The following is a 12562-nucleotide window of genomic DNA, read 5'->3' as shown; positions in this document are numbered from 1 at the left end:
CCTCAACACAAAAATTATTCAAGCATTGTTTTTAGAAAAACTATTTTGTGGCCAAATTTTGTGGTCTGATAGATTACTTTTTGCATTTGCAAAGATTGTTACTCATATGGTTCTGTACATCAGAAACCGTTTTCCCACCCATTAATAACAACATGGTACGTAAGCAAAAGCATAATTTTCAGGTTCAATAGGAAAGCAATGCGCTATTAATTGTCTAACAGCAAAATGATCTTGACCGTCTTCAAGCATTGCTCTGCAAGATATTACCTAAAGCTCCACTAACGTTTACCGAACACGCAGAGAAAAAAAGACCACAACTGCTCCAAAAAATACAGAGAAAAACCTCATAGTCAATTGTGAATCATATTGTTGACAAAACTATTTGGTTAAAAATAAACAAACTTAGCCTATCATTACAAACAGCTTAAAATTGACAATAAAGTGGTCATTATAGAACAACAGACTCCAATGAGCATTTTCAGAGAGCAGCCACTTGCAGCAGGTTTTAAAAAGATAGGAACGGATCTTGCTTCTAAGATAATAATAAGCATTCTTATTATTCAAAACCTTTTACTACTTTAAGATTGATGAAGTATAGTAATTTTACGAGCGACCACCAGATAAATTAAATGAAAACAACTAGAAAATGACCCGATTTTGACGACTGTGAGACTCATTGCGTTTTGTTCTATGTTGTGTTCTTTGATATTTTATTTTTTAAGTCCACTATCGAGTCATGAATAGAGATTAAAAGCTTACGATAAGTCTTAAGTATGCACTTGTACTTTTGATATCAAGTATCTTTTCTACCTGATTAAAATTTCGGATAATTTTTATTTACTGTAAAATAAACCTCGAAATCTGGCCAAATCGGATAAACATAGATAATGTCACTCTAATTGTGCCCCATTCTCTCGTCTATGTTCCTCTATTGTTCCTTTATCTGACATAAATTTTAAAAAAATGTTATACAAAACCAATTAAAAAAAGATGTAACATCACTATCAACATAATATTTCATATTATGCTTCTCTCCCCCTCGTCCCTCCAACTACAACTCAACTACCTTAACCTCCACACTGACTACCATTACAACACCCTTAACCACTACTGCCGCCACCATCACCAGCCCCGCCATTGCAACCACAACTGTTACTAAAATAATAAATGTAAGCAAGACAATATTAGCCAATCAAAATCGAGTATTTTAAATGCGGATTTAAATGGCTAAAATAGCATCTAATGCTCGTAGAATGATCGGAAAAAAATTATTTAACAAAATTTTAAGTAATCCTAATAAAAGACCCATCAAATTAGACAAGATTCAGCTATCTGAATTTCGAATTTTTGGATTCATCGGTACAAAATGGTGACCTGCATTAAACTGAATCGTGATAAGACAAAATACGGGCCAGATGGGCATCAAAAGTTGCCATCTGAAAAAACTCTTGTTGGTTAGATTGTCGTAATCTTAATGCGTTGCTTCATGGTGATTTATAAACACGTCTACTTTGATTGTTCGCAATAAAATACGTTTCAATGAAGTGAAATTGTTCAGGGTTGAGTGTTTCACCCACATTTGGCGCCCCAAAGTAGACCTTCATTTCAAAAATTCAGCCCTTATAACCACTAAAACAACTCGCTACTGTCAATATTAATTATGATGAAGGAAGATGTTTCAGAAGTAGGCTAATGAAAATTAGTAACAATAGATTCCGACCCGAAGCAGCACTCATAACTCTTCAAAATCGTCAGGAGGATCCAATGAGAATTCTCAGCCGTCAAAAGATTACTCCGAGTCCGGGCAAGAAACTACGAGTGCAATGCTTATTACCACGTGGCCATTGTTCACAGAAATCAAGAAGGTTGGGACCCCAGGAACTTTCGTTGAGTTGGACGTCGGAGATGGGGAACCAGATTATGATCATCCGGACTTTGATGAGAGCCGGAGTCCGACTTCTGTCTGGCAAATTGAAAGCGATCCTCAGGCCTTGACTACAAAGAAGCTTCACATTGGTCTCTCCAACGGATGAGGATACAAGAGGAGGAGGTATGCAAGACATAATAGAAGTACACAGCGATCGTCCAATCACGCCACCTTGACCTCGAAAAAACTATAAGACCGAACCATACGGTGTATATTTTGGGTAGTAAATTGATTAAAAACTTTTTCTCAGCACCACCCCCTATAATTGTTGGTTTGATTAACTCATTGTAGAGTCACCTTTGAACACCACAAACAAATTTTCTTGCTTCGTGTTGATTTATTAACTCTAATTTGATGGTTTGCTACATAATACGTTTTAACGAGTTGAAGCTATGCACGGTTGAGTGTTGCAGCAACAATCACAGAAGCAGCAGCAGCAGAACCACCACCACCACCACCACCACAACCACCACCACCACCACCACCACCGCCACCACCATCACCACCACCACCACCACCACCACCACCGCCGCCGCCACCACCACCACCACCACCACCACCACCACCACCGCCACCACCACCACCGCCACCACCACCACCGCCGCCAACTCTACCACCACCACCACCACCACCACCACCACCACAACCACCACCGCCACCACCACCACCACCACCACCATCACCGCCACCACCACCACCACCACCACCACCACCACCACCACCGCCACCACCACCACCACCACCACCACCACCGCCGCCGCCGCCGCCGCCACCACCACCACCACCACCACCACCACCACCGCCGCCACCACCACCACCGCCACCACCACCACCACCACCGCCACCACCACCGCCACCACCAACACCACCACCATCGCCGCCAACTCTACCACCACCACCGCCGCAGCCACCACCACCACCACCACCACCACCACCACCGCCACCACCACCACCACCACCACCACCACCACCGCCACCACCACCGCCACCACCAACACCACCACCACCACCACCGCTGCCAACTCTACCACCACCACCGCCACCACCAATTGTTTAACCTAGGGGGCATATCATTTTACAATTCCAAACACACCTGCTATTTTTTTATAGTAATAGTGACATACAACATTTCAATTATTAATTAGCTCCTCTTCGGGAGTCCGAAACAGGTTTTTGGTAGGATAGATCCAAAAGTTATTGCGAAAGCACTATATGAATGTTCCCATTCTATTCTACCATTCTACCCCCCCCCCCCCCCCCCACCTTGTCAGTACTGTTTATGACGCCCGTTACAAATTATTGCATAGTACGTTACTATGTGAAAATATACAATGTGCGGCTAATGAGGGCGTAAGATTTGTTTCTTGGTAAGTTTTTCTTTTTTTTTTTGGGGGGGGGGGGAGCTGGGTGAGGTGAGATGAGGGTGTCGAAGCAGACATATAGGTTTCATACCTGAACATGTTCGGTGTCCAAGAAAGCGCAGCCAGCGCATACATGGCTATTTTCTTCACTCGGGTAAAATTTGGAACAGAATTTCCTGGAAAACTGGTTGTCGGAGAAAAACTGATAGGCTTGGTGGGTTTTCTGGGCCTTGATTGCGGACATTGCAATTCTCTTTATAAACCTGAAAAAATAATAATCAGTCAGTATAAAGTTATCATCAATCAATTAATCGATGCTTAAAAGTTGAAAGCTCTTCAAAGAAAATTAAATTTGATGCAAGTTTATGTATACATCATTAAACTTTTTGGTAGCAAAAAACATTTTTACAGATGATGTCTTTTTTGGTCAAGGTGCAATTATCTTAATTTTTTTGCATTGCCATTGACTAACGATGGGACAAAAGTGTCTTTAATAACTGAAAATTAGGCTTTAATTGCAAGTCCAATTTGTTTGTGATGATAAACTTCAAATTTACACTAGGACAGCTCAATAGGACCGTTTGATGCAAAAATTTCGTTCATTTCCGTTCATTCAACTGACTTGAATTGAGAGGTGAAACTATATTAGGTGCGCTTATAACTTAACTGTTGATAGTAATATTTATCTGCTAGTTAGAGCGCATTAACTGCTTATGTGTCTAAAAATAAAGGTAAACTTATATTTAGCAACGCGAAATTTCCACATTCTTTGAATTTCATTAAGAGCCGGCACCGATGCGAAAAGAAAATAGAAAATGTGGTCCATTTAGTGCTTCGACTCTTTTTATGGAGTCAATACTCCGTATTTGGTTACCCGATTCCGCAGAAGAGCTTTTCAGGACAATTTGAGGGAAAAATGTTGATTTTAGTCAATTGATTTTATATAGAATTGGACCACTGGGTCCTTCTAACTACCACTGGGTCCTTCTAACTTGCCTGCTTGGGCACTTAAATTAGGAGCAACAGAACTAGCTAAACCGTTGTGTTTTCTGTTTAATGAATATTTGAAAGCCGACTAAAATTTGCTCACATCACTCCTCTATTTAAAAAGGGTGATATTGACAATCCATTAAACTATAGACCAAACTTTTTAACGCCTGCTTATCAAAAGTTTTTGAAAAACTACTGAAAGAGCAAATTGAAGAATATCTTCACAATGCCAATATCTACAACAAAACGCATTTTGGGTTCCGGAAAAACTATTCCACGATAGACGCACTGGTATGTTTAGCTGAAACAATGCGATGACAACTTGATAAAAGACCAAATAGCAGCCGTTTTCCATGATTTATCAAAAGCGTTTGATTCGATAGACCAAGAGAGTTTGTCCGCAAAACCTGAAACCGTGGGCTTTACCGGTTCAGTCAAGAACATTATCAAAAGTTTTCTTAATAATAGGTTTCGCTGTGTTAAAGTAAACAATGTAGAATCGGACTGGACGAAATTAATCAGAGGGTTTCCGCAAGGTACGGTTCTTGGTCACCTTTTATTCAATCTTTATGTTAACGACCTGCAATTCAATATAGTCTCTAATATAGTTCAATATGCAGATGACACACTCTTTTTCTGAAAAAAAGGTTCAAAATGGACTCGAAATTCTTGAAAAGGATGTAAAAAATTTGGTTAATTACTTTGATTGCAATTATCTTAGGCTCAATGCTGACAAAACGGAATTCATTGTTTTTGGCTCCACAGAATCTAAAGATATGTCAGTAACAATTGATGAACAAAAAATTAAAGAAAAGACGGAAGTAAAATATCTTGGGGTTACTATTGATAAAAAACTCACCTTTCAATCCGAGGTAAAACATATTTTACGAAGTATGGCTTAATGCATAAAGTCAATCTATACATTACGGAACTGCGCTCCTGAAAGCTTCAAAAAAAATCTTATTAATTCTCTTGTTATAAGTCACCTGCAGTATCCAGCAGAACTTCTGCGCTCATTATCTCAGAATCTTATAACAACTCTCGAAAAACAATCAATTTGGGCAGTCAAAGCTTCCTACAATCGTAAAAAGTTTGATACATCTCACGATCTTAAACTGATGAAAAACATATAACCTGGTCGAATGTTAATACAATATGGGGTTGCGCTATACGCTAGACAAATTTTTAATTATAAAAAGCAAGCGTTTAAAAATATTTCTGGCATTCCATTACCAACGGCGAAATTTTATTTTCACAATTGGACGAGAAAATTAGTAAATAAAATCTTTGCTAGAACTAAATACATTGAACAGTGGGTGATTAATAGCGGTGCAGGATATCATAATAAAACTTTGAGGGCGAATGAAACCTTGTCAAATTCTTCTGTAACTGCCAGTAAAATACAAACCTCACTACTTAGAGAAAATCAAGAAGGATCCAGGCCAAATTCAGTTTGTCCAATTAATGTGGCGTGAATTCAAATTTAGTTCATGATGTGTGCTGTTCCTACCTACGTATTTATTAATCTATCTATTTATCTATCATTTCAATTATTGGTGTTCACAATTCAAAAATAACTTTTTCTGTTTATTTATTAATTACATACACTACCTGCATAATTTATTTTACATATCATTTCAGGAATTTACCTGTTCTTTTTTTAGAATAAAGCACTGACGTTCTCCCAAGCTGAACCATGAAAAAAACTTTGACTCCCAACAATAAAACTTCTGTTCGCTCAGCGAAAATGCATCAAACGATGTTGGAGGCAAAAAGGATAACGTGATTGTAATTCTTGACAGAAACAGCGAGGTCATTCATTTAACTTAAAACCTTTTTTCGATAATGTTGAAAGAATTCAAAATTCAGGACAACAGCACGCCAGCTAATCTTTGTTCAAAGCTGAACGGGGCTGAAAAGTTTAGTGTACATTATTGTCCAATTGACTATGGCCTATCGAAGTTTAGTACAAATAGTGCGTCTGATGTAATTGTTTCAAAGTTCTCTTCTAGTGTGACGTTAAAATGATGAATGAAAGCACTGCAAGATTTTCATTTTGATAATTATAAGATCGGATAAGTTTGAAAGACTTTGACATTTTCTAAGCAAAATCCTTCAAAAAAGAAATTCATTTTTTCAGTATCCACTGCCAAACGATTCATCGAAAAGAATCTAAATATTATATTTTTCTATGGTGGAAAAGAAATATTTGAAAAAAAGAACAAGTTAGAAGGATGACAAGAAAACAACCTAATTTAAATTGTGCATAAGATAAGACTGGCATAGCTTGAGAAGAAGCTCTACGTTTTCAACGTATACTTGGCTAGAGAAATGAAGCCTTGAGGATCAAGAATGAAATTGAAAATGGGTTATAAGAGATGCCCAAGCTTAAGATTAGTTGGTGTAAATGGGCAGCACTTTAGGCTTGCAAGTAAGAGATTTTGGTTCGAATCCACTAATGGTCCATTTTCAAATTTGTTGCGCCTGCTTGAACCCCCTTACAAAACTTGAAAAAAAATTTGATTGAACTTCAATTTCATTTGTTCATAGCTAAATCACTCACGTTTTAAAATTTTAGAACTAATACGCAAGAGATCGGAGAGAAAATCATCTGCACCGCAGCTTTATAAGCTATAGTTTGGCTGAGAATGTTGAAAATTTGCATCTGAATTATTTGGGGGAAAATATTATGGATTTCTAACAAAAACAATCACACTAAGAATTTCTATATTTTGAACATTCAATCGCAACGTATGAAATATAAAGAACAGCTCATTTCGGTATAGATTACAATACTTCACACCCACACTGTCATTTAGTATTTTCTAAGCTCTTGATTTAAAATGGTCTTTGAAATGGGATTATTTGATAACCCCAAGCAAAAGAAGACTTTAAACGCTCAAAAACAAAGGTATAAATTAGATGTTAAAGGTAGAATTTAAGAGACAAAAGTGACCACCTGGTTGCAAAAAGGTATAAAAATAGTTTTTCTGGGATATCTTAACCAATTGTTGACATAATGCAAATTAAATTGGCCTTTCTCTTTGTTTTAATTAAAATTTTGTGAATTGAAGAGCTAAAATGGACAAAACAGTCCATTTTAACTGGTAGGGTCACTAGCTCGTAATGACTATTGTTTCCAAAGTTTTGATAATGGTAATTCCAAAAACAAATCCTAGCAGATAAAAATTTGTTTTGTATACTCGAATACAGTCTATAATAACAAATTTTGTTGATCATCGCTGTAAAAAAAATAAGAAAAAAGAGGCAGCAATCTTAGAAAAATGGGACCAAAAGACAAAAATGCTGGATTTTGGCATATTTTTTATGTTTTTCCTTAATCTATAAATTTTTTCAAACTGTAGCAGATTATGGGAGAACTATTTTGATCAACAGGAAGGCAACGAAATAAGACAAAACATGAACAGAACTTACTTTCGGTTGAGTTGTTTGTCCAAAGCTGTGTGAATCTGCAAATAATTCTGACTTGCAGATGATTGAGATCCGTTTGAAAATGCAGCTAATGAGAGCTTAGAGGAGCAATTGCCCTCCAGAACTGGAACAAAGCCCTGGCCCAGGGCTCCAGTTTCGCCCATCTCTGATTCAATAGGGTGCGTGCCTCTGCTGAAAATAGGATAATATATAATGAGCAGTACTGGTAACGGTAAACGCGTGTAATAGTATTGTATTAACAGTAAATTGTTCACAGATAAATATAACAAATAGTTTTTTACAGAAATTTGGAAACCAAAAAAAACAAACTTTTTTTTGTTGAGAACGTTTTGAACACACGTGTTTCCAGCGGAAAATAAATCTAATCTAATTACTATTTAGTGTACTTAAAGTTTTCACTTAATTGTCAAATTATTGTCACTTAATTATTCGCAGAAATTAATTATAGCCATTTTTCTGGACCTCGTGTTTCATATTTCCACCACCTCACCCCTGGAAGACCAGCATTTGGAAAAAAACAAGCGATTTCAAAATACGACACTTTCTAATCGTAGTAACGTCATCACAGCTTTGAAACCATCGGCTCGTAAACTTTGAGCTAATTAATTCCCTGTAAACAGAAGTTCGATACACCTTGATATGAAATATGTTATAACCAGGTAAACGTTGCCAAGAAATGACATGCTGCACGACTAGAAAGCATCAATATATGTACGAACAAGCAGGATCTTTGCACGAGAACCACGATCATATCAAGATTCACCAAAAAAGTTTGATGTTTCATGTTTGTCGTGAGATATTTCAAGTTTTCGAAGGAACTTTCAAGGTCATGAATTTTTATCAAAGTGTATCAAATTTCGCAGAGAAATACCAAAGTTTGACTACTGCCCTGATAACTTAGAGTTAGGCTGTTCAATGCAGAATAAATTATCGAATCAGCTTTGAGAAAAGTGTTCGTATAATTATCCGGTTTACTTTGCCTAAAAAGAATAAATTGAGATTGGAGCGTTAGGGCAAAAATAAAGCACAGAAATATGTCTGTAAAAATTTGGGTGAGCTTTGGGTTTGCCCGAACAAGCTTTCGTAAGCTTCTGGTTGAAAAATGTCAATATATGTTTTCTACCAACTGAAAGATCAGAATATTTCTACCAACATTCCAGATTACTAGCATTCCAGCTCTTGGCAGCCCTAAAATAACTTTTGAATTGTGCTAATCAGAAAAACGTGAATTATTTATTGGAAAACATCAAATTTTTCTCAAAAAGGTAAACTTTTTCTCAAATACAAACTATTTTTTATTCGTTCCGACCAAACTGTTTCCGGAGAGACATCGAGGTTTAAAATATTGTGAATAACAGACCAAATAACATTGTTTTTGTTCTTTATGCAGACACATGACTTACTCTCGTTAATCACTAAAATGAATTCATACTAAGATTCAAAAAAAGAAAGTCCCTTCAACAAGAAGATGAGCAATGAATATAACATATTAGCTATTGAGTATGAGCTCATGGCTATTACGGTTTCGACAAAGCCTTAAAAAACTTGAATTCTTGTGTTTTGCTTTTCGCTCGCACTTTCTGTTCTTTATGCATACTTAGTCTCATTAATCAAAAAATCCAATTAGATTCTTTATTTTACTCTTTATCAAATAAAAACATTACAGTGTCCTCAATTATTATCTAATGGCTGTTGTTACTTTGCAATTATTTCTTTTGATTAAAAAGTCAGTGAAATTTTGAACTATGTATCTTTTGTATCATAATAATGTTGACCTGTAGTCTCGTCTAATAAAGACAGCTCAATGTTTTGTATCCAATTGAAATATAATTGAATTTTTTGATGGCTATAGTTTTAACTAATGGTACTCAGCTTCGGTACTACGAACTTCCAAAAATAATTCGTTTTGTTCATGTTTGCCCATTTTTAAGGTTGAACCTTTGTTTGGCTGCAAAATTATCACATGAATTACAGGTCCAAATAACTTTTTAAAGAATCTGCCATGCATTAGTTTTATTACTCTTGTTGAGTGTCTTATTTGGTTTAATTGGCCGGTTTAATTGGCCGCGATACAGTTGTCTAGCATTTTGGTCAGAACTTTTAGTATTTTTTCTACCATTAGTTCTTGTTGTTCTTTTAGTCGTTCAAAAAATTCTAGATCATGGAAGATCTTAATGGCTTCGTTGGGATATATGACTGATCCAATTCAATAAAATGGCTACTGGCTTGACTGGCTTTCAGATAAACAAATTATAGAAAATAAAATTGATATTTGAATCAGTGAATTTTTCTCTTTTTTTGCCTTGATCTAGCTTAATTTCATTATTGACCCGTAATACCAACATAATGCCGAATCAAAAGATATTTGTCGTTGATTGTACTATTTACCTGTTGTTTATATGGCTTACACAATTTGTAATCATGAGAACTTTTATGAGATTTTTTTTAATTAGTGGTCATAATTTTGTGTTTTTTCCTGTGTTTTACATGTAGACCCTCTACAAAGAAGACCGATTGATTGTCAATAGAGGCCCCAAATTAAAAAACTTTAGTTGGTTATAGTTTTTAATTCTTTTTAATATCTCATAATTTTCATAGCTTCAATACTGTGGTTTCAAAAAAGAGGTTGTTAAATTTTGAATTCTGGCCGAGTTCATTGCTTCTTGTGTTCTTAAAAATTATTCTCAGCAAAAACAAGCAAGTTTTTACTCCAAAGGACTTGCAAGTCAATCTGTTTTTGTTTTGTCGTTGAAGCTAATGGTTTTCATGGATTCTGAAAATATCTTATTCAAAAGGACTATCGATTTTTGAGCATTGTTACTTTTATCTTCTTTCCTTCAAAGGTAGCTTAGTCTGAGTAAATACAAGCCGAATCTTACATCTAGCCAGCCAAAGTCCACTTTTTACGCATATTCAAATTAAAAAAACGAGATTTTGGATATCTAAGGTATCCGAATTTTTGAGGTTGTTCTTTGTTTCCTGTCGCAAGAACAAACTATTGGAGAGCTTTGACGTTGAATAATTGTGCAATTCTGCTCATGATGTTTCAGTGAAAAAATTGTCGTTTAAACGGCTGCGACACCGCTTTCTTGCTAATTTATTTGATTTTTTAAATTAAAATTGTGCTTGTTTTGTTGTTGCTTTGTTGCTCTTTTGTAATCGTATACACCTATCTGAATAATGACAGTTCTGAATTGATTCTTTATTGTTTCAAACTCGTCCTCATTCATGCATCAAGAAGTATAACTGAAACTCTTTATGGTTTCAGTTGATACCTAAGGTTTTAATTGCTTAGAAAATAGTGATTTTCATTAATGGACATTTGGTTTAGAACGCTGCCCTTTCTGAAGTTGTTTTTTACGAAGTCTCAATAAGGCGAAGTCTTATATTTTTTAGTAATGTAGAGGTCAATTTGTGTAGTTAGGTGCTTTCTAGGTCTGTTTTGATTTTATTAATCTGTTTTCAATAAAGATCTAGACATCTAGTTTTGATTGTAATTATTTTCGTTTGTTTTAGTTTATTTCTTGTCTCGTAGTGTAATCATTCGCAATTTTTTTTTCGTCAATCATCTAATGCGGCACTACTATCATTTTGTGGTTTATTGAACAATATGTGGCTCTTTGAAAGTGTTCTGACTCTTCACCATTTGGTTGACCTATTAAGTATAAAGGCTGATGAGCGGGGTCGGAACCTTACGTGCACATCACCGTGCCTTCTTGTCTAATTTCTAATTTCGTGTAAACCAAAAATAAATTTTTTACGCCAAAAACAACACCACTTGCTGTAACACTTGCTGTAACGTTTTGTCATCAGTGTACTAAAAACTCACGGTTGTGACAAGCACAAAGAGCTCACAATTGTGACAAGCTGAGTTTCTTATATAATTTCTTGGTGAAATTTACTATAAATTTAAATTGTTGGTTAGTATTGGAGACTTCAAAGTAAGAGAGCAGCTGAGCTTTTTACTGACAGGCATGAGAATAAATTTAAAGAGAATAAATTAAAAATCGACTCCGTTCGAAAAAACTGCTGATTTCGAGGTTTTTTTTCCCCAAGTTTGCTGAAAAGAGGAAAATTTGTATAAATTTGTGAATTATGAAGAGAAAATTTAATTTAGAAAATTCCTCTATAAACTTTTGCGAACTCAATTAGCTCTTTAAAAACCAATGCGATATAATAATAACAAAATAAATCGAAACATAACTAGAAATCAGAATAATGCTGTAACTCTTTAGCTCTATTTACTAAATAATCCCAGTTTTTTAACGTTTCCTGTTCATCATAAAGTATTTAAAAAATTCTCAACTTCGAAAATAATTTCATATTAAACAACAGGTAATGCCATTAACCTCTACATCTTGTTTCATTAATGTCTTTATTTGAATTCCTGATCAAAATTTCGGTCGTATAAATAAGGAAAAATGATTATAGTAAAATTGATTTAATATTTGAAATCGTGAAAATTGCAATTAAAAGAACGGCTTCAAAACTGACCTAAACATTGAAGAGCGGCTGTAAGAACGAAAAAAGAATTTTAGTTCAAAAGAATTTTCAGTTTCCCATTTTTCAGGATGTTTAATAGTGTAATTTCATATCAACTGATTTAGTTGTAATTGTTGATTGTTATTTTATATTTGATTCATCCATATGCATAATTTTTTGAACTACAGGACTTTGAAGGCGCCAGGTAAAAGAAAATCGGAGTAATTTTGTCTCAATATTTTATCTTTGTTGGTGTTTTTATGGTCGGTTTAGCCGACAGAAATTTAGACCAACTCAAGTGCAATTATTGTGATGTTATCAACAAAGGGTATGACGTCATAGAATAGCA

The 12562-nt window shown here is 35.4% G+C and overlaps 1 protein-coding gene across 1 annotated transcript in view; it reads right to left on the bottom strand.

Moving 5' to 3' along the window:
* Positions 1-12562, bottom strand: part of LOC142353900 (transient receptor potential cation channel subfamily M member-like 2) — a 67647-nt gene that overhangs the window by 50759 nt on the left and 4326 nt on the right. Inside the window, 2 exon segments of the mRNA XM_075406129.1 lie at positions 3380-3551; positions 7714-7902. Of these exon segments, the coding sequence (XP_075262244.1) occupies positions 3380-3551; positions 7714-7902 (361 nt within the window).

The sequence above is a fragment of the Convolutriloba macropyga genome, chromosome 15, assembly GCF_964194025.1.
Source record: "Convolutriloba macropyga chromosome 15, txConMacr16.3, whole genome shotgun sequence".
Taxonomy (NCBI): domain Eukaryota; kingdom Metazoa; phylum Xenacoelomorpha; order Acoela; family Convolutidae; genus Convolutriloba; species Convolutriloba macropyga.
This window is presented reverse-complemented; position numbering and strand designations above follow the sequence as displayed.